Source organism: Thamnophis elegans, chromosome 13, assembly GCF_009769535.1.
Source record: "Thamnophis elegans isolate rThaEle1 chromosome 13, rThaEle1.pri, whole genome shotgun sequence".
In the NCBI taxonomy this organism is placed as follows: Eukaryota; Metazoa; Chordata; class Lepidosauria; order Squamata; family Colubridae; genus Thamnophis; species Thamnophis elegans.
In genome coordinates, this window is record NC_045553.1 from 400,703 (window position 1) to 422,922 (window position 22,220).

The 22,220-nt window shown below is 57.9% G+C and overlaps 1 protein-coding gene across 4 annotated transcripts; it reads right to left on the minus strand.

The window, feature by feature from the left end:
• Positions 1-2,814: 2,814 nt before the first annotated feature.
• On the minus strand, positions 2,815-21,452 carry SGSM1 (small G protein signaling modulator 1). 4 transcript variants are annotated; one of them, XM_032229757.1, is made up of 25 exons: positions 21,273-21,452; positions 16,170-16,245; positions 15,286-15,448; positions 14,549-14,701; positions 14,252-14,319; positions 13,933-14,078; positions 13,528-13,659; positions 13,227-13,351; positions 12,974-13,041; positions 12,608-12,768; positions 12,228-12,354; positions 11,199-11,375; positions 9,379-9,517; positions 8,904-8,968; positions 8,551-8,696; positions 8,334-8,462; positions 7,942-8,124; positions 7,654-7,725; positions 6,978-7,529; positions 6,617-6,741; positions 6,424-6,506; positions 6,020-6,129; positions 5,658-5,754; positions 5,263-5,430; positions 2,815-4,955 (listed from the first exon to the last, which is right to left on the minus strand). In XM_032229757.1, exons 1-25 carry the CDS (start codon positions 21,435-21,437, stop codon positions 4,867-4,869), a joined length of 3,519 nt encoding a protein of 1,172 aa, XP_032085648.1. In that variant the 5' UTR covers positions 21,438-21,452; the 3' UTR covers positions 2,815-4,866. The 4 variants fall into 4 exon arrangements, with proteins under 4 accessions (XP_032085648.1, XP_032085647.1, XP_032085649.1 ...); XM_032229756.1 differs by having other exon boundaries at positions 12,608-12,771; XM_032229758.1 differs by lacking the exon at positions 11,199-11,375 and having other exon boundaries at positions 12,608-12,771.
• Positions 21,453-22,220: the final 768 nt, after the last annotated feature.

The following is a 22,220-nucleotide window of genomic DNA, read 5'->3' on the forward strand; positions in this document are numbered from 1 at the left end:
GCCCCCCCCCCCGAGATGCGAACTACAAGTCCCAGAATCCCCGGGGCGGCGTGGCTGGTGGAAGCCCGGGGACCCCTCCCCTGCAAAGAGCTGCTTTTCATGCTTTCGCAGGCCGGCTTCCCACGCCCAGCCCCGCTCTGAGCGGCGGAGAGGAAGGCGGGCCCCAGCTGGGCATCTTCTCCCGGGGTCCCAACCTCCCTCCCTCCCTCCCTGGGGCAGAGCAGGGCGCTTCAAAGACTGGCGGGACTCAGCTGCTTTGGCTTTTTTGCTCTTTTACTGTGGATTTGAAGACACACAGAACCAAAGACAATATATAACTTTCCCCTGGTTTTTCTCCCTGGCCCCCACAGCAGAACACACAAATCACACAAATCAGAATTAACAAAATTCCAAAGCTCGGTTGAGTCAATGACCACGAAGGAACAAGGGCAAAATTCAAACAACCAGCTTCTTTTTTAAACCAGACAAAACATGAAGCATAGAAACTAGGATGCCAGGAGGCACTTCCAGAATGGATGAAATAACGCCCCCCCCCCCAACACACACACACAAATACAAGCAGCAGCTAATTTGTGTTGGACAGCAGTTGCTACACATTCACATCTCGCTTCCTGAAAGCCACCTGGTATTACTGGAGGCCCTGGGGAGGGAGGGAGGTGGGGGGAGAAGGGGCTGGAGAAGCCAAGAGCCTCCACTCACCAGGATCTCAGCTTCCTGAGTGGGGAGGGAGGTCCGGTTACACTTTAGCTCCCTGGCCCACAATTAGAGTACAGAAGCCCTGATTTAATCTTTTGGGACCCCCCCCCCCGCCTTTAAAGCAGTGGGTGCCAGTAAGCAAGGCAAGACCCAGAAGCAAAATGGGAAATTCACCCCCTCGACGCCCCAAGGAGGCAGGGAAATTAGGCGATGCAGCCTTTTCTGCCCACCCAGCATGGGGAATTTGTGTGCTGCTGTAGTTCTCTGTGGGGTAAAAAAACCCTAGGCCTTCCCTGCTTTGAAACTTGGATCTCGACTCCTCCGATTAAACCCCTAGAATGGGAAGTGCACTGAATGCTCACTTGTGCACACACAGACCCACAGTCACAAGAAAACAGAGTTCTTGCATTCTTCAGGTGTTCCAACTGGCTAGCCCCCCATTGCTCCAAAATGCATCCAGCACAAGAATGCAAGAGCAAGCAAGGATGAAACTGAGCTCAGTTGCTCAAGGCTCAACTGGCCTGGCTGTTCCAAAGGTGTGGCTGTGTGTGCCAACAATTGTCTTGCCTTCCTGCTTCATCCCCCACCCCTCGGAGTTTCCAGTCCTCCCCCACAAGCCTCCCAGGCTGTAAATTGGATTAGTTTTATTTTAAGGCAAACTCAGCAAAAAGGGGTGAGCAATAACCTCCACTAGACCAATTAGATCCCACAGATTAGGCCTCCTCCGAATTCCATCCGCCGGCCAGTGTCGACTGGCGACTACCCAGAGGAGAGCCTTCTCTGTGGCTGCTCCGACCCTCTGGAACGAGCTCCCCGTGGAGATTCGAACCCTCACCACCCTCCAGGCCTTCCGCAAAGCCCTTAAAACCTGGCTGTTCCGACAGGCCTGGGGCTAAAGAGCTGTTGCCCCCCCCCCCCGTCTCGAATGGTATGACTGTTGTGTGTTTTTAAATTATGTATTGTTATGTTTCGTCTTTAATTTTTTGTCTGTACTCCCCTTCCCTGATTTGAATTGTGAGCCGCCCTGAGTCCCCTTCGGGGGAAAAGGGCAGCATATAAATATAATAAAATCAAATCAATCAATCAAATCACCAGGCTGAGCCAGCACAACCCCTATCTGAAAGGGAGCCTTGCCTCCCCCTGCCCTACAAGTCAAACACGCAGCCCCCCTTCAGCCCAGAGGAATTATCTGGACACCTGAGGCCAGCACCCACCCCTCTCCCTGGGGGTGGAACTAGCATCGAATGGGAGCGGCTGCCTCTTTCTGCTGAATCAGGCAGGAGGTCACTTATCTGGGGGTGAAAAGGAGGCTTCGAACATGGACTCTGCCCCCTGATAACACATAACTTACGCATTGTTCCCAGATATTTTATGGGAAGCAGTATATCACTTCGGTTATAAACAAACAGCCATGTTATAAGCTGAGAAAGCTTTCCTCAAATCACTTCCTGAAGCAGAAGAGAAAAATACCTGTTTCACTGGCCCCTTCAACAAACACCGGAGGGAGGGAAGTCCTCAAGATCACACAAAGCTCTTGCACCGCATAATCCAGACATCTTTTTATGCATGGATGTGTGTGTGTGCATGTGCACGCACACCTGATCACAGACATATATGCATGAGCTACCACAGTGATCTGTATAATATGTTGCTATAGACAAGATAATTTCCTGCTAAAATGTTTACAAGATACATTTGGAGACAGCGACAGAAAACACACCTCTGCTTGCATAGGGATTCATGCACACAGACCTCAGGACACACAGAATCCATAAACAGGTATAAACAATGTCTCCCTTGCATTTGTAACTGTTTCCCCCACATGCGCACACACGCAGCTCCTGCTCTCCAAGAGACACCATCCGCTCTCTGCCTTCCTCCGCAGCCAGGACCAGGCACACATTCCTCAGATGGCCTTTGTGGCCCCTACCAGAGTCGCCCGAAGGGCATGAGCTGCGTTGCCCAAGACACCCTCTCTGGGAGGTTCTCTCTGACCTGAACACACCAGGCACGCCCAAGGGAAGCCGGGGGGGGGGGGGGGGAGAGATAATCTCCTGCCAGGGACTCTGCCAATGGCTACTTACAGCTTAGCTGCTGCCCTACAGATTTTTTTTGGGGGGGGGGGTAGTTGTCACCAAGAGTCACTGCTGGTCTCTACCACGGCATCAGTGTGCCCAGAATGAAATGCCCCCATCCCCATGGAGCCGACGGTGCCCACCCAAGCATTATATGGAAGGGATCTGGCATAATTTTCTTGTTCAAAAGGCAACAAGATTTCTCTTTCAGGAACAGATCACTCACTCAGGATTGTGCTTTTAAGAAAGATCACTAGAGCGATATCAAAAATTCGATATCCCAGCACAATTAAAATGCACATTTGCACACATACACACTCGCACACGCATTGGATCTTTTGGGTGTCCAACTGATTACCCAACATTCCACTTTGCCCACCTCTAGCCCAGAGAAAACTCTTTAAAAAATGAGTTGGGTTTCAAAAACCCAGGAACCTTGGTCTCTAAATGCCCCCTTTTCTGTAAAAGATTGCCAAGAATGGACCAGGCTTCCTGGGCAGTAGCTTCCTTGCGTTTTCACCAAGAACTCTGCCCAGGCTGCCCCTCCACACAGAGACGGCCTTGCTATTCTCAGGACCACAAGAAGCAAGTACTGAGAAAGCTTGTGGCAGTGCAAAGGGAGTTCAATTTGCCTCCTGCTCCTCCCAGCAGTATCACCTTCCTCCTTACCTAAAGGGGTTACCTAGGATAACGTTTCTGCCAAGGGTCCTTCCTCCCTGGGCAATGCAGTTTGGAAGTCAGCCACTTCCATTTCCTGAACTAAATTTCCCTGGGATTTGCAGGAGGAGGAGGAGGCCATTCCAATGTTTGAAGTGACCGTAGAAATAGCAGCTATAGAAAGGAGCCATAATTGCAGACCTCTCTGAAGTCCAGCAAAGGCAGAATGTTCTGCTTATGTTAAATATACATACATACGTTAAATATACACACACATATATATATCTATATGTACCAGAAATGCACAAACACATACACAGACAAGCCAACAGAGACGGACAGAAGCTTTTAGGAGTTGCTCTTTTTGTTACTTTTCCCTCTCCAAAACGGAATGGGGAGATTAGAAGCCCACAGAGGAACTGCAGCACTGTTTAGGGGTCCAAAGGAAGAAAGCGGGGAACAGCTATGGCTAAAGGGCTTCCGGCTTGCAGGAAAGCATTTTCACAGCAAAAACAAGGGGACTGGCTTAGCCCAAAGGGAGGCTTTTTCCTGGCAGGTTTTGACAGGTAACAAAACCCCATTTTGCTCCTCTTGAAAAACACCTGAGTTTAAAGGAATCAAACCACCAAGCCTCCCTCCCTCCCTCCCCGAGAAGCCGAGGTCCCTGCTGAGGGGCGATTCTGGAGGAAGACAAGGCAGGGCTGCCCTCTTCGCCTGCTTCAGAAGGCGGCTGACGGGGCCCCCCAGAGACGGAGTGGAGGACGCTGATGGACACGATCCCACGGCAGCCAAAGACTGAAAGGATGGAGAAGGGCTTCCCTCCAGGAAAAGGGGGAAGGCGCCAGGGCAGGCGGCCCCCCTCAGAGCAGGGGAGGACGAGAGGTCACAAGCAGAAGCAGCACAGGGAGCCCAGTCCATCCTCATGAAAGCAGACGCCCATCAGTCCATATGGCAGCAGGGATTTGGCACCAAGGCCTGCGGACGGAGGAGGCTGCCCAGAAGAGCTCCAGGGCAGAGATGGCCCCAAAGGGCAGCCCAATCCAGAGGGCGGAGGAGGTCAAGCGTCAGCCCGGGTCCTCCAGTGCGGTGGGACAAGATCTGGGGAGGAAGCCGCACGCCCCCAACCCACACGCACGGCAGGAAGATCTGAAGAGAGGGGGGAACTAAGGACTGGCCTGTTCCTGCCACCTTTGCCAAGGCCCCCATCTCCCACTCTGGCCCAGGTCAAATGCCCGCCTGGCCAAGACGGGGGAGGGAGGGGGGGGTCGGAGTTCTTTGGTTAAGTGTCAGAAGGAGCGGCTGCTGGGCAGATGGGCGAGGCCAGGTTCTCCTCTGCTGCCTCTCCAGGGGGTCGGAGCCCAGGACGGACCCTCCCGGGACCCTCAGCGTCATCCATCCTCCAAGGGCAGGAAGGCCAGGGTGGCAGGGAGCTTCCCAATCACTTGTTCTCAATCAGCGTCTGGACTTTGGAGACGAGTTCCCGGGCCAGTTGGAGGACCTGCTTCGTGTTGTGCCGCTCGGCCATTTCTGGGAGGGAGAAGCGGGAGGGAAAGAGCGGAGGGAACCTTAGACCAGGGACCTCCAAAGGAAAGCAGAGCCGGCTGGGGAATTCTGGGAGTTGACGTCCACGAGGCTTAACATTGCCTTAAGCTGCAGCCCCTGGGGCAGCGGGGGAAAACTTTCTGTCGGATCCCACCCCAGCAAAACCAAACAGGAAGGTCTCCCTGCTGAAGGGTGGAGGGTCTCTTGAGAAACGAGGACCCTCAGCAAAGCCCCCAGGCCAGGAAGCCCCTCCCCCCGTTAGGCCAGGCGGCTTCCTCCGTGGGGCTCGTACCATTGAAGAACTTGATGATGTCCGTGAAGTCCATGTTGTTCTCCAGAATGATGTCCCGATACACCTCCACCAGGGCCAGGGCGATGAAGAGGCCGTAGCAAGGCGAGGACACCTGAGATGCCGCCCAGATGGTCTCCCAGACGGTGAAGACATCCTCGTAGACCAGCTCTGGGGGGAGGGGGAGGGAGGAGCGGAAGCCGTGGGAGCTGCCAGACCCCACACAGGTCCCCAGAAGCCCATCCTCCTTACCCCCCCCCAGGGATTCAGCACACCCCCAGGCCCAGATCACACCCAACCCCACAGTCAGGAGGACCACTGAGCCCATGAAGCTGTGCCTGCAAAGGGCCCCCCTCCTGGCCCCCAACGGCTCTCCGTGCCACTCCTGGCCCGCTCACCTCGCTTGAAATCCAAGAGGAACCAGCGATAGCAGAAGTAGAAATGGGTGTAATCCCCGTTTTGGTGCATCAGTTCGAAGAGCTCCGAGTCCAGGATCTGCCAGAAAAGCCCATTTGGGTCTGGGGGAGAGGACAGCCAGGCCACGGCACCCTCTGCCCCAACGCTGCTTCCAGGAGGGTCCAGTTCAGCCGCCTCCCCACAGACTCCCCCACTGGGAGCCCCTTCCCTCCTCTCCCCCGTCCCACCAGAAAGCCTTTCCTGTTGAATGTCTGCCTGTTTGAGAGGAACAGCCCCCCCCCCGCCTCCGAAAGCCAGGCCACGAGGGACCCGGCATGTGGATCGGCCGGCTGCCCCTCCGTACCTGGATGAGGGACCGCATGTTGGCAAAGTGGGTGTCCATGGCTCCTCCATGGGGGAAGTTCTGGTTCATTCTCTTCATCAGCTCTGTGAAGCAGCTGAAGGCCAGGGCTTCTGCCGGAGGGGTTGAAAGGAACCGTGTCCAGGACTGCCCTCCCACTGCCCAGAGCCCCCAGCCCCATCTCCAGCCACCCAGGTGCCATAGCGGTGGCCCTCTGCCAGCCCCAGGCACCAGGCCCTCCCCTCCCCACTCCAAGGGCCCAAAAGTCCTCCCTTTCCAGTCATTTCTCCTCCTGCAGTTGGAGGAAGGCTGTGGACCGGAGCCTCTCAACCCCCCCCACCCCCATGGATCTCAGGTGGAGCTCTGCCACCCCCAGGCCAGCCTCCGAGGGACACAGAGCCACTCACCCTCATCCAGGATGACCAGCAGCGGAGCCAGCAAGTCGCACATTCCCTGGACGTAGCCCACGTCAATATGGTGCCAGATGTAGCTGCAGGGAGGAGGGAGGCGCCGTGAGGAGGTCACGGAGGGGGGAGGGGAAGGGAGGGGGAGGCTCCGAGAGTATCCCCCCCACCCCCAGGGAGGAGCCGGGACCCTCACCTGCACATGACGTTCCGCAGCTTCTCCAGGTTGACCGGGGAGAAGTACCAGTAGTTCCGGTCACACCTCTGGACGTCCTTCTCAATGCGGTGCAGGTTGACCGTGTAGAGGTCCAGCAGCTCCGGCTATGGGGCAGAGATTGAGGGATTGAGGCCAATTGAAAGGAGCGCAAAGGTCGGGGGGACCGTTGGTGACCCCCCCCCCCAAAAGCGGCCGACGAGAGGCGGCCTCCGATCTCTATTTGCTCCGCAGGATTCCAGTTCTCACAAGCCCCATGTGGATCCTCGACTTACGGGGCCAAAATTTCAGGAGGGCAGAGAACGCCCCATTCTTCTGTATAGGGAAAGAAGGGGGAGCTCACCGAGTAGGCCACCCCCGAGGAAGAGACGGGGGAGACTTCGCTCAGGGTGAGGTCGGTGACGGCCAGCGAGTGCGAATCCAGGGTCGGGAAGAGGCTCTCCATCTCGGGCTCTTCCGACAGGTCGTCTTCGCTCCCCATGGAACTCGGCTGCTCTGCACTGGGGAGGGCCCAGTGGTCAGCCACGGAGGGGGCCCCCTCCTCTTCCGCGGGCAGCTCCTGGCCCACCCCGGCCAAGGCATCCAGGGTGCTGGCGACAGAGTCCTCCCCCTGGGGCCCTTCCGCCTCTCCCTTGCCGTCCATGGCAGGCGGGGGCCCTTCCCCAGCGGCCTGGGCTGCCCCCGCCTTGCCCGCCTCCGGCCAGCTCTCTTCCGTGCTGAAGCTCTGCTCCGAATAGGCCGAGGTGACGGAGAAGTTCTGGGAGGAAGGGTGGCCGGAGTCGGGGGAGCAGGGCCCAGCCTCAGGGACCCCACCGTTGGGGAGAGCCGCTCGCCTGCCGGCCTCCAGCTTCAACTCGGCTTCCGTCTGCTCCAGCTCCTCCACCGATTCAAACACCTGGCAAAGAACAAACAGCGCCCACCAACCGCATTGCTGCGCACTCGGTTGTTCAGGGAGGCCCTGGTGGGGTCGGCAGCCTCCCCAAAGGCTCCCCCCCAACAAGGAGGGGACCCTTCCTCACCTGGGTGCTGCCGCTGGAGTCGCTCTGTAGCCGGCTGAGGTTCTGGGGGCCAAAACTGCTACTCTGGGAAGACTGCAGGGGGGAGGAGGAAGGGGGGAGCATCAGTCGTCCGGGCTCTTCCACGTGGACAGAGGGGGGGGGCTTAAACAGGACACAACTACCACCACCCGTTTCTGGCCCGGCCCATTTCCAAAGGCGGGCTGGGTAAAGAAGGGGACCAAAGCTGCCTGCTGCATTCGATGGCTTAAAGGAAAGCCTTTTGTTGGGGAGGCCCCGGGAGATGCTCACGCCGTTGCTGACGGTGGAGTCGCGGTGCCTCAGGGGCCCCACGTGGGAGTCCAGGCTGGCCCCCGAGGAGCACTTGGCCAGGGCCGCTGCGTGGGACTCCTTCTCCCGCTGCCGGACGATGGCCTCGCAGCCCAGCCACTCAGCCATGGTTTGCTCGTAGTGGGCGCGGGTCTGCAGGTCCACCTGCCGGCAAGAAAGACAGGGGGGGGTAGCACGGCAGGAGCCCCCAAAGACCCCCGGATGGAGAAGCAAAGGAACAAGGGCTCAGCGGAAGAAGAGACTGTTTGGAAGCCCTTCCACCCGATCCCAGCATCCAAGTTCCCTGGGGGGGGAGGCGCTGGGGGGGGGGGGCAGAATGCACACTTGTTTCATTGTTTTGAAATCGGGCTCACCTCTTTCCTCTCGGCTTCCAGCATCCCAAACTGGTAATGTCCCAGCAGGAAGGGCCAGACGGACTTCCGGATCTCATGCTGGATTCCTCCGAAGTAGACCAGCCGAAGCAGCTCCTTCTCCTCGTAGCTCTGCGGAGAGAAGGCGCTTGAAACGGCCTGGAGGGGGGGGGGGCGCAGGGCTGGAAGAGGAGGGGGTCCCAAGGGGGCATCTCTCTACCGTGCCGTCCTGGAGGAACCTCTCCCAGATCTCCACCGTCAGCCCCGAGCTGGCATCGCAGGGCACCTTGGGAGACACAATGGCATGGTTGACCAGTGCCGAGAGGTGCGTCCGGACGGTGGAAAGGTGTCGGCAGTAGGCCAGCCCTGGAACAGAAGGAGCAGAAGGAGCAAGAGAGGCTCCCCAAAGGGCAGACCCCTCCCCTCCAAGAGACCCCCAGTTCATCTCCACGAAGGACGGAAAGAGGACGCTGGACGCCCCCCATTAGAGCCAGAGCCCCATTTTCCCTGCTCAGGGACAGGGAGGGAAGGCCTGGCTGGGCCTTGGAGGGTCTCACGGTGGGAAATACTCACAGCCGTAAAACGCCCGAGAGACGATTTGGTACTTCATGTTGTCACACAGGAGCTTCAGGGGGGCTCTGCGGAGAGAGAGGGAGGGAGAGGAGGGGGCCAAGTGCCCTTCCCTGAATCTGCTTCTTAGAGGCCAAACCGAAGATCAAGTAGAATCTGGGCTGTCTCTTCTCCCTCCGTGTCCCCCCCCCTCTTTTTAAGAAGAGGCCCTCCAACGTATCCCCTAAAGGCAGATGTTCTCGTGGTGGGGGAGGGGCAGGCTCCTCCTCAGTCCGGATTGAAGCACAATCCTGCCAACCCTCTTCAGTTCTTGATCTTGCGCCCCCCCCCCCCAAGCAAAAGTTACCAGGATGCCCAATCCGGGGAGTAGCAGAGGGGCTTCGTCCTCCTTGCAGGGGATGGTGACAGCCCACCCTTCTTTTCAGCTCCCTTCGTGCCCAGGATCCCACCCGCCCCAAGGCCGCCTTGCCTCCTTCACCTTTCGTGGTTGCAGCCGTTCGGCAGGCCGTTCTCACTGGATGCCCCCTGGGTGCAGGAAGGGCAGGAGGCCTTGCGGGTACTCGGCTGCCACATGGAAGGGAGGGCGCCCCCCGGCGCGTCCATCAGGTCCTGGGGGGCTGCAAGAGCCGGAAATGGGCTGTGAATGTTGCGCAGGGAGGGAGGGAGGAGCGCCAGTGCAGGAGCAAGCGAGGAGAAAGCGCCCTTGGAAAGATTGGGGCGCCGGCCAGGCCGAGGCTTTGATCCTCATCCCATCGTCCCCGGGAGGCTTTGGGGGCAAAGCCAGGGAAGGAAGACCAAGAGGAAAGGAGGCACCATCAGGGAGAACACCAGAGGGCAGCAGAGGGCAAGGCTCTCCTTGAGGCTAAGCCTCCCGCAGGGACCTCAAGCAGGAGCTGGGACTGGACCCACCTTGGCCGCTTCAAGCACCCCCCCCTCCGCCCCCCGCCCTCCCCATGGCCCTCCCCTCCTCCAACTTGCTTCTCCTCTTGCAAACCAACCAGGAGCCAAAAGTTAATTTGGATTGGGAGGCTGCTACCATCCAAGATTAAATCACTCCACCATTTGGGTGCAAGGAAAGGCATGGGGAGGGGGAGGGGGAAAGGGGGGGGCAGTTTGCTCTGCTCTGCTTGTCCTCTCAAACCTTAAGCAGCTTCTGTTTGCTGACGGGGGTCTTAGTTCCCCCTTAGGCTGCATGGCTGAATTGCTCTCCTCTTTGTAACCCCCCACCCAGACCTATCAGGGAAAGCCCTTCGGTAACATAATTGATTTTTGCTGGATTTCTAGATTCCATGGAAATGTTCCTTGGAAAACTTAGCCAATCAGGTGTCCTGTCCTGTTCTGTTGCAGCTGAGCTAAAGGCAGGCTAACCTGAGCCGATCTCAGAGACTGGATAGAATTCGTTTTGTTCTAAGCAACAGGTGTCACCTCTGAGGCTCAATCAGGGCAATTCCCCCACCAGGGCCAGAGAATTCAGCCCAGCGTCATTTCACCAGGTGGAAGTCTCCCGAATCACCCAGCAAAACTGCCAAGAGCCATAATTCGGGAATGGCAGCACATCTCTCTTCTCAGACGGAATTGAGGGCCCCACAAAACAGAACCGCCTTATTTGAGGAACAAGGGAGGTGAAACTCGGGAAGAGAGGGGCAAGATCAGAGGAGGAAAGTTTGCAAAGTCAAGAGCTTGGCCTGTGATGGCATCTGAAGTGGGCAAGGGGGGCCCTCCGAAGTCCATCTTCCCCTGAGCCCATTTCTTCCCCTTCTTCCATCCATCTTCCTGTCCTCCTGCCTCAACTTGCAAATGGTGTAATACAGTGTTTTTCAACCTTGGCGACTTTAAGTCCTGTGGGGGATTCTGGGAGTTAAAGTCCACAGGACTTAAAGTCGCCAAGGTTGAGAAACACTGGTGTAATAAGAACTGCAGGGATGTTCGTTCCCTCTGCTGAGCTGATTAAATCAACACCCTTAGATGTGCCACAGAGTATAATCTTATTTTTTTCCCATGCATGAGAAATGTTCTTATTTGGGGCTGTTTTAATGGAGGCAAATCGAGCTGGGGAAGTCAGTTAGATCACGCCAATTGCAATATTGCCGGGGATAAAAGGCCCAGCTCTGCCCCTTCTCCCCTCTGAGGCTTCCTGTCTCTGAATCAGGAAGGGGGGGGCTTAGGAGGAAGCCCCCCACCACACACAAAGGGGACGGAGAGACAGTCCCTGCCTTGCCAAGCCACGAAGAATGCCAACACAGGGGGATAAGCTGCCCAGCCTCAAGTGCGCCCCCCAGTGGGTGAATGGAACATTACAAGAGCGCTGCCTGGACTCCGAGCTGGTGGGGGAAGGAAGGGGCCCCCCAGGAAGACTCAGGGGCCATTTGGGGATCACCACGACTTTGCCATGGATCCGGGCCATCCAAGTCGCCTCTTGCCCAGAAGCACCAGCGTTGGCAGAGGTGGGGGCAAGGCAAGAGCCGTTAACCACCGCTGAAGGAGCAGAAAAGGGAAAATATAAAAATGGACCCCCGACTGTTTATGGGAAACACCCACAAAGAGTTTGGACGTTTGTTCTAAGGGAACGTCCCTTCTTCTCTTCAGCAGGCGCCCGAAGCTGGTGGAAGAGGCAAACTCCTTCGAATTATAAGATTTCCCCCCAAAAGGGAGCACCAGGAAGGCCATCTCAGCTCACTCCTCTCATCCTCCCACCCCTCCCCTCTTGCAACCCCCCCTCCGAACTCTCAGCTTTTACAGGCTCCCTCTTTTGCAAGGGAGCCACAAATGAACGGGTGCATTGGATCATGAAGGGCCCCTGAGCTGCTCTGCCACCAGAGAGCCTTCTCCCCGTGGAGATTCGAACCCTCACCACCCTCCAGGCCTTCCGCAAAGCCCTTAAAACCTGGCTATTCAGAGAGGCCTGGGGCTAAAGAGCCTTGGCCCCCTCCCTCGAATGGTATGGTTGTTGTGTGCTTTTTAAATTGTGTATTATTTTTGTTCGTGTTTTTATTTTTTATTTGTACCCCTTCCCTTGACTTGGATTGTGAGCCGCCCTGAGTCCCCATCGGGGAAAAGGGCGGCATATAAATGAAATAAATTCAAAATAAATTCAATAAATTCAATTCTCGCCCCCCCCCAAAAAAAGGATGCCCCTTTTCTTCCCTGCACCAAGCATTCAAGGCAGCTGACAAAATAAAACCAATCCAGAAAAGTTTCGCGTTAAAATAGTAAAATGGGTTGCGTTTCTGAACCGCCTGGCTGGGAGGCGTCTCAACATGCAGGAAAGAAACATTTTTTGGGGGGGGTGGGGGGAACCATCTGCTGCTCCTCCCGAGCAGCCCTTACCGAAATCTTGGATGCCTGGATAGAGGATCCGGAAGACGTAATCCGTGGCCTCCTCTTCCTCCCTGTCCGAGGAAGACTCCGGGGGCCCCTGCAGGTTGCGCTTCTTCAGCCTCGGGAAGACTTTCCCCTTTGGGAAGCAGAGACAGAAACCTCTCAGCCCTCTCTGAACCTGGACCAGCCCGAGGAAAGCCAGAAAGAAGGCCGCAGCCAACGCCCGGGGGCCTCTGGGTAAAGCCTCCCGCATTCAGGCAGCCCCGAACAGGCTCCAGCTGCTGGACTGGCATCTCGGGCGAGAGGCAGGAGATCCCGTTCAGACAAGAGGCCCTCTGCATCCACCCACACCTGGCTGCAGGTGTGCAACTCCCCCCCCCCAGCCTCACCTTCCCCCTTTGCGACCAGAGAGGGGGATCCAGCTGGCCGTGGGGCAGCAGGCCGTTCTCCAGGCAGGAGAGGAACTGAAGCAGATGCCCTCCCTTCGGGAACCTCAGGGGAGGGCGCTGGATGCCATCCTGGCTGACCAGGACAACGGTGCCCCCGCTGTCTACTGAGCAGAGGAGACACAGGGAGAGGGCAGGATGAGGAGCGGACCCCACAGAAACTGGGCTACCCCAAGCGGGCGCGGCCTCCTCCCTCCCCCAAGCCAACGCAGGAGTGGGCTCAATGCTGACCCCTCTTCACCCGGGCGAGGGAGGGCAGTCTCAGAGCTGTGGAGGGCCAGTTCCAGGCCAGCCCAGCCGCCGCCTTACCATGCTGGTGGCAGTGAAGGTAGACAATCTCTTCCAGGCGGATGGTCATGGCGTAGTCCCAGTAAACGCTGCAGAGGGGAGAAGCACCGCCTGGCTAGGGCACCTCAACAGTGGCGCCCTCCCCGCAGACTGCGGAAGCACTCGAAGGGCCCGGCTGAGCCAGGTTCCCTCGGCCTGCGAATTCCTCCCGCATCAAACGCAGGGAAGGGGGCTGTGCGGGAGTCCCGCGAAAGAGCGCAGGAGGGGGGCCCACCTTTTCTCGTAGTCCAGGTCGCCCACGGAGCCGTTCATCAGCTGGTTTGGGGTCCACTTCAGCGCCATGACGTCGGCCGTCTGGTGGAGCGATAAATAGCCCGGAATGGCTTCCATGTCGTCTCGCTGTCGGGAGAGGGAAAACGGGAGACAGAACCGACTTATGACGGGGTTTTCCTGGGCAGTAAATTCTCAGCGTCCAGAAAACGTGCGGCTTCACGTTGAAGAACAATCGGAAGAAGGTTCCGGACAACCTGCCACGCCCTCAGGCGCCCCGACTGGCCTCTCGCGGGCTAACTCACCGGCTGCACCAAGACGTTGTTTTTGCCGTAGAGGAGGGTGGCCCTGGAGTTCTGGTGCAGCGACTCGACGTAATCCCTGGCGGACAAGGTGGGCCGGTCATCCATGCTGCCGCTGGAGTGCCTTTTCTGGATCTGGAGGCCGAAGCGGGGAAATTGCAAACTTCTTCTTCCAAATAATTGGACAGTTCAATGTGGGGGCCGAAGTCTAACCAGACTGACGTTCCCAAATGAATTGTTGCTGCGCTCCCTTTTCACACACCCCCTTTTTTTGCCCTTTAGAATCCCGGTGGGGCCTTGCCAGGCAGCCCCCCTCTCTGCCCCCAAAGCCACCTGGTTCAGGGACGCAGCCCTGCCCTGCTGCCCCTCAACTGCCAACCTCCCTGGCCGTCCCCCTCCGAGACCTACGCAGAGCGCAGGGCGCTTGGTGGGCGAATCTTGCCAGCAGTGGGAGCTGTGGATCCGGTGCCTTTGGACCAACTCGTCTGCTGAAGGATCGGTCCAGAAGTGATCAGCCGTCTTCATCTTAGTGTACTCCAGGGCACAAGGACCCACTGCGGGCGCAGGAAAAGGGAGGGCCGGGTAGAGAGAGAGCGATGTTGGGCCTTACGCTCCCCCAGACTTACGTTCCCCTCCTTCAGCCCACCAGCTTTCCACATGTCAAGATCCTCCGGGTGGGTGTGGATTGCAGCCCCCTGGGATGCCCAGCCAGCCTCCAGCCCCTTACCCAGCAAAGAGGCCAGGATTGGTCCATCCACTGGATCCATGAGTAAGGCCTCCTTCTCGTAGTATTTGCTGCAAGTGGGGGGAGACACAAAAGGCTGGGTAGACCTGGAAGAACGGGCCATTCTCCCCAATTTTAACTTTTTCTACGACTGCATTTCACAGAATATTGCAGAATATCGGGTGGCTGCTGCCGACCTTGGCTGGCCCCTGGTGAGTCCGAGGGGCCCAACAGCCGAGATGGCAGCAGTGCCCACGGTTGCCAGCCAAATGGCAGCGCCAGGGTGGAGGAGACCTTCACCTGCTGTTTTCCACCAGGTAGTGCACGATTTTGTCCAGGACTTTCTCAAAAAGCGCCGTCCGGATCCAGAGGTGCTTGACGGCTTGTGGGGAGAGGCTGGGGGGCTTTGGAGTTTTGCGAGCGCTTTCCTGCAAGCTGGAGCCTTGGTTCCTCCTGGAAGGGGGCAGAGAAGGCGGCGTCCCACATTCACCATCACTGGGGGGGGGGTGGTCACACTCCTCCCCAAATCAGAGGTTTTATCTTTGGGGGGGGGGGGAACCTATTTTTCACGTGCGTATTTTATGCACGTGATACACGCAGGTGCCCCACCAAATCCAAACCGAACCAAAAACCTCAGCCAGAGGGCAAGAGAGGGAATTTGAACCCAGATCCCAGGAGCTCCTGATGGGAATCCCCTCCCATACTTTGGCTGAGGAAACAGCGCCTCCCGCAGGGCCACCTGGAACTGACTCAACTTATAGAGGACTCCACTTTTCTAAATGACCGTCAAGCTAAAGGCAAGAAAACCACGAAGGGGTACAGGAGCTGAGAGGGGGGCTTGGTTAAATTCTAGCTGGGGAGCCCCCCATTTCCTCCCCCCCACCAAACCCAGCGCTCAGCACCAGCAGGCCAGGCAGCCTAAGCAGGACTGAGCTGATCCACCATGAATGCCTCTCTCAGCACCAGCCAGACCCACAAGGCACCCGAACCCCATTATTCCCCCAACATGTTTCCCCAGCGCAGCTGCCACGGCTCACGTGCTCTCGATGAGCTGCTCCAGGTCCTGCACTTTCCGGGAAACCTCCTCGGCCGGCGGGAAACTCTTGCCCACCTTCATAAACAGGGCGGCCATCTTGTTGCTCCGCAGGAAACCGGCTGCCCGGCGCTTGAGTCCGTGAAGGACGCAGGCTTCGACCGCGGCTGGAAGGACAAAGCCCCGAATCTGAGAGCCCTCCCAGGAAACGAGGACTCTTGTCCGAAGGCCCCCCTTGCAAAACTCAGCTGTGGAGCGGCCACGGCCACTCCATCCTCCCCGGAAGAGCCTTTCCCCCTGGAAGGCTGGAGACTTCGTGGGTCCAGCAAAGGCTTCTTCCAAGGAGACCCTCCCCCCTCCATGAAGGCTGTGTGTCAAGATTAAGAGCCCGGCTGTCCTTCTGACCACACCAGCATTTCTTAAGGCCTCTGGGAGACACACAGAGAGAGACTTTCCTGCCCAGCTTCTCCTCCTGGGCCTTGGGCTCTCTTTAGCTGGATGTTTCACTGTCCAGTGTCTTTAGTACTTGCGGCACTCCTGATTGTAACCATAACTTTTTACATTCAGCTTTTGTTTTTAAGCTCTGCTACCTGCCTAGGGTGCTCCCTGAAGGTTGAGGGCAAGTCAAATAAGTCAGTTCCTTTCCTTCTGCTCTCCTTTGTTCCCCTGGGACCAGGGACAGATGCAGCCAGAGACAGTGAGCCATTGATTTACAGGCCAACCTCAGGAGAGGCCAGCCATTCGCATGCAAGGACTTTGCTTGTCTGCAGGGCGGCCGAACAGGTGGAAGACACACACACACACACACAGGGAGGGAGGGAGGGGGGGAGAGAGAGAGAGACAGAGAGAGAGAGACAGAGAGAGAAGGCCTGCATCAATGCAGCTTACCACAGAAAGAAATGATATGGCTGCTGTCCTCATGCACAAACTTCCTTGTGACAGCTTCCTCCATTATTTGTTTTACCTGTAAGAAACAAAGTTCAGAAAAAATGGATAAGTGAAAAGAGGTTTCTCTGCCAAGCCAACATTCCTTGTGTAGGCGTAGTGGTCACCCATGACCCAGTTCATACCAGGGCATGCAGAGCCACGCTGAACCACACAGGAGAAAACAAACTCCTAAAACCCCATAACATCCTGATAGTGCATAACATAACATCCTGAGATGTGCCCTACCAATGACGTCCAGGATTTGACCATATATAGACAGAACTTCCCCGAGCAGTAGATTAGAAATTGTACTTTTACAGGCTGTTTTTGCTCACATGCTGATTGCTCCTCCTGCCTTTGTCCTATCTCAATAAAAGGGGCTCTCAGACCCCCAATCTGGGTTGTCGCTCCATCCCGAGAAAGGTCGTGTCCGTGTCTTTTCTCCACATTGGACTCATGGACGAACCACGGGAATGTTACAGTGCCTCTAAATATTCCTTCTAGTGGCCCTCAACCCTATTTTCCCAACCTGTCATTACAGCAAAATAACAGGGGGGAAAAAACCCAAGCACTTTAGCCAAGTTGAAGCAACGGCATTTTCTTGTGGTTCAGGAAACTCCTGGTTTGAATGAAGGACTTTAGGGACCAGCGAAATCTGTTGTTTGATCTCCGACCTTCTTTGTTGCTTGGTGGGAAAAAAGGCCAGCCAAGAGATTGAGCCCCACCTGAGCCAGGCTCACGTACTGCAGCAAACCAGTTGCCTGAATGAATCACAGCGACTAGGCATAAACCCCGAGTGCGCAAATGAGGCTGTGCTCTGAAGGAGGCCATGTGTGAACTCAACAAAACCATCTCTCTCTCTCCAGGCGTGTTTCATAACTGCATCCAATGCCGTCCTTCCGGAGAGAGGAAGGGGAGGGAAACGGGGCGAGGGCAGAACCCAGGGCCCACCGCTTGAGGGCAGCTGAGAAGCAAAGGGGAGGCGTCCATATTCCTCGAAAGGACCTTTGCTTTGAGATGGCCTGCAGGACGCAGCTGTGGGAGAGGGCGAAGGACGCAAAGCCATTAATCAGCAGGAAGGGAAAGGAAGGAGATGGCTAAGCTGCCTTTTGCAGCCTCGAGTCCCAATCACACACAGAGCCCAGTTCCTGTACTGGGGCATCAAGGCTGGTCACAGAGCCCAAGGTGGCTTTGCGGCAGGGGAGAAGGGGTTGCGGAAGAAAAGGGAGCGGCCAGCTCTCATCCAGTGAAGCCTCCGGGTGGACTGAAGAAGGATGATCCCAGACCAAGCCAGGAGTGCAGGTGGCAGTTTCACTACAACCTGCCTGGAATCAAAGCCATCCAGAAGGGCTCCGTAGCCGTCGCCTCCTCCCTGGCCATCCATTCGGCCATTTATTCCGGGCACAGCATCCTTTCCCATTGCTATGGCAACCTTGGTGAAAGGGAGGGTGGGAGGGGCGTTCTGCACCCCGTGGGCTGGAGAGCTTCCCCGGCAGCCCCTCCCTGAGGCCACGGCCCTCGTCTCCTGCACCAGGCCGAAGAGAGCAGGCAGGGCGGGAGAGGGCGGGTGAAAGGAAAGGAGGAACAGGCCCAGGACGTTCAGATCCGGCAACGGCTTCTCCAGCAGCAAATGCCCCCCAAAAGCCACAGGAGGGACCTCGGAGGGCTGAAAGCCCTATGAAGCGGCATATAAGTCTAACTGCTATTGCTATTGCTTCAGATCAGAGCGAGATGTGCAGCAGGATGGCCAGGCTCCTGCTTCCACCCTCAGGCTGAGACCCCCCCCCCCCAAATCCGATCCCCTTCCCAGTCGAGTGGCCAGTTTTCTCTCTTCCCTTCAAAGGCCAGTGGCTGCTGGGCAGAGGAGGCAGCATAAGGACTCAGAGAGCTGTGCTTTTTCCAGCTTTCTTAACAAGAAGGAATTGGCCTCCACCGAGACCCTCCCTGCAGAAAAGACCCCCCCCTGGGGCCCTTCAGAGCACGTTTGCACACAGGAGCGTCTTCTCACAGAGAAAACTATGACATTCCTTATGTCGTTAGGGCATTCATGGAATATATCGGGGCCTCTTGCAAGCCTGGTGCACATCAGCTACGCCGGCAGGTGACTCGCTTGTCCATCTCCCAGAATGGCACTTCCGTCCTGCCGAAAAGACCTTAAATCTTGCCAGGGAGGTTTTGCCACATTCCCCAGCGGGCTCAGCTCTGGAATCACTCATAAAAGTGACAGCTGAACAAGGCTGCTAGATATGGGTTTGGGCCTTCCTGCCCCATCAACACTCCCGCCTTCTGAAAAAGGAAACACGTCCCGGAGGGAGGGAGGGGTCTGGTTGGGGGAAGGACCCCAGAGCCGCTTTGTCACTGTCAGGGCCAAGCCTGGAGCCCAGGGGCACCATTGGCCAACAGACCCTCTCCTGTGGCCCCAGGGTGGGCGAGGGCAAATGTTTGAGCCCCTCTGTTTCCCCTTTGGGGGCTGGGGCAATTTTAAGAGTTTTACCTAAGCTGCTTTCATGGTCCATTTTGAAGGAAGCGGATGGACTTTCTATAACCCTGATTAAACCCGAGACCCTGATCCGCTGCAGTCAAGACACCCCATGTTGGGCCGGGAGAGGCCCTGTCGGATGAACCCAAAGCAGCTAAGAAGGCTCACGACACAGCAGAAAACCCCGGAGAAGCGTTTTCAAGTCAGCCAAGCAAGCTCTGTGGGTGTTCAGTCTAGCCGGCCCCAAAGGCTGATCCTTAATGGGATCATGGGATGGGCTTTTTCCCCAGCCATTTGCTGCCCCGATTAGCCCATGGCATGCTTATGCAATCCCCTTTCAAATCTGTCCATAAGCTCTCATCAGCCCTGCACCGCCAACATCCTGCAGGAGGAAGCCAAAAGGACCCTTTTAATTAAAAAAAGAAATTGGGGAAAGGAAGGAGGAGCACCTGCAATATTCCCAGCATTGAGTCACTGTTTGCTCTGCATCACCCAGCAGAGACCCCGCCTGAGGAACAAGCCTTCCTCCGAGGAGACCCCTAAGGACAGACAGACCGATTCCCAGCAGAGCTGAACTTACAAGACCCCGAATGGGTCGGGGGAGAAGTTCCCATCGTTTGCCTAAAATGCTGCTCAGGATCCCAGCACCAAAAGATCCGAAGCCTTTGCATCCTGTTAAGGGAGGGGGAGCAGCCAGTCCGGGGCCTCCAGCCTCCTCACACCCACCAAGGGCTGCGTTTTGGGGGGCACACGTGGGTGCAAGAGGGGCTGCCTGATGTCATTTAGCTTGACGCGATTCTCCTCTCAGAATCACAGAATTTTGCACACGCTTGCAGAGTGTGACGCACAACTCCAGATCCCCCTCCCTTCGGCTGTTGCACTTGCTGGCCCTGGGCTCTTCCGTCTGCCTGGTGCTGACTCGTTTAGAAGGGAGCCGTTCCCATGGAAACAAGCCGGCATTATCAATCCAGAATCTGCACCACCGGGAAAGCATGGGAAGAAGAACCAGGGGGACAGGGCTCCCCCAAAATGCTTGAAGGCACCACGCTGGGGGAGAAGAGACCTTCCTCCCTCAGCAGAAAGCCCAGGCTGCGGCCTTCAAAAGAAGAGAGAATTCCAGCCTCTCCGAAGGCCTCCACGGGGGGCCTCTTATGAGCTCTCCATCGTCTTCTGTGCTGGGTTAATCAAAGCCTCTTCTTCTCCTGGTGGGAGGCAGGCCCTCCCTTGCCTCTCCATCCAAGGGCCTCACTCAACACTCAAAGGCCCTCTCAGCATCGAGGCAGCCTCCAAAGAGCCCGTGGGGCTTCTGGTTCCAAAAGCAGGACAGGGGGAGAGGCTGTACATTAGTAGTGCAGATGGCGGCCCTGGGAGTGTTGGTGCCCTGCTGAAGGAGGGAGAGAGGCCGAATTCTAACAGGGCTTACCCCCTGCCGCTTTAGAAGAACGGGAAATGTAAACACTTGTAATCCGGCTAAAACTATTGAGAGTTAAATGACGTTTCCATCAATTTCTCAAACCAACTGGCAGCCCCAATCACGTCCAGTATTATGCCAGCTTTGCCAACAGTGCCCCTGAAGCTCACAGGCAGCCCACGGCAAGGAACGCTGGGCAGCCAATGAGCTGGAGGGGCTGCGCTGGCAATTAATCCCCCTCTGCCAGCCTTAAGCCCACAATTCAAATGGACGGTATCAATGGCTGCAGACCAACTGCCGGGCCATCAATAACACCCCAGAAAGGGGATGCCAAGAATAGGCCTTAGGAGCGGGCACAATGTGGCCGCTTCATCATTAATGAATAAACCTAAGGGAAGTTCCTGGCTGGCAGGCCAGTGAATTAAAAGACATTTAAAAGGAGGTGGCAGAATCAGCCCTGCCAGCGCTGCCAGGAAGACCCGCCAACACCCAGGAGCACCAACTGGGCAAATCTGGCTCAGCAAAGGGCTGAAGCAACCCCCCCCCCCCACACACACACAGAGGATTGAGTTGGCAGTCCAGGGAGTTTCTTCCTGGGGCAAAATGTTGGCCCAAACCCTTTAAAAAAACTTTAACCCGATGGGTATCGTTGAGGGAACAATTCCGGGCATGGGCGCTCTTGCCCCTTGGCCCCTTCAAATTCTGCCCCCCTCCAGGGACGCTGCCGGGGGTGGGGGGGAGCCGGGCGGCCCCTGCCTTGAAGGCCCCCGAGGGGCGAAGGAGCCCAGCTCAGCCGGGACCTTCTTAACCGAAGCCCCCTCCCCGGCCCGAGCCCCGCGCCAGTCCCCGTCCCTCCCGGCCTTCGCTGGGGAAGGAGGCAGCGCTCAGCAGAGCCGCCTTGGCCGCGGGGCTTCCCCGCCCTCCGCGACGCTGCGCCCAGGGAGGCGGTTGAGGCCGGGCCGGTGGCGGAAGGAGCGCGGTAGCCGCTCCGGGCCCTCGGCCACCAGGTGGCTCTGCTGGCGCCGCCGGCAGCCCGGCCCGGGAGGCGCTGCGCTTACGCAACGGAGCCCGCGGCCCCCCGGCTGCCTTCGGCCCGGCCTCCGGGAGCAGGTCCGGCCGGGGGGCGGGCGCGGGCGGAGGCCGCTCAGGGGGGCCGCTCACCGTCCGGACTCACCTCCTTCTTGACGGCGCGCAGGAGGCGCTGCCGGGTTTCGGCCTCGGCCGGCAGCAGCAGCAGCGAGGCGGGCGCCAGGGCGCGCAGGGCGGACGAGCCCCCCGACGCCGCGCCCGGAGCCCGCCGCCCGGAGCCCGTCGCCGGAGCAGCCGGAGCCGCCGCCATCCTGCCCGCTCGCCCGCCCCTCCGCCCGCCCGCTGCCCCGGCTGGCTGCTCGGCTGGCCGGCCGCGGGGACGCAGCTGGGAGGCCGGGCGAGGCGATGCGACGCTCCGCCGATACGCGCACCGGGCTCGGCAGGAGGAGGGGGGGGGGAGGGCGGCTGGAGCCCCGCCCTCTTCCTCGTCGCCCGCCCCGCCCCTCGCCCCGCCCCCTGCACCCCCCGCCCCCCGGACTCGGAGCGGCGCCTGGCAGCGTCTCCCGCTCGGTGCCCGTGGAGGAGGCGAGCGGGGGCTCCACCCCTCCCCTCTTCACAACGGCCCTGCGAGGCTGCTCAGAGGAAGTCTGTGCCAAGACGGAGCGTTCCTGGGCCACCCCGGCCCCTCACTGGGGGACGCTGAGCCCCGGTTCCCTGAATGGTGGTTTGTGGAACGAACTGAGCCCGTTTCTCCCAGGACCGGAAAAGCCGACCTCCCATTGCCCCCCAAGGCTGGAGGGGAAGGGGCTGCCAGGCAGCTCTGCTTTTGGTGCAACGCCTGGGCCAAGCAGCTCCCCCTCCTCTCTCCTCTGCCGGGCTCCAGACAGGTGGAAGGAAGGAAGGAAGGGCCCCAGAGTGAATGCCAACCTGACTCTCCAGGTATCTGCAGCACCTGAGGACACAGCTGAGCAACTTGCCGGGCATATCTGCCCCCCCCCCCAGAGTAGGGGGAAGGAGATGGGGGCTTTCTTGCCCTTCTCAGCCTGAGTTGTCCACCCTCCTCTCCCTTCTTCCAGGCAAATGTGCATCAAGT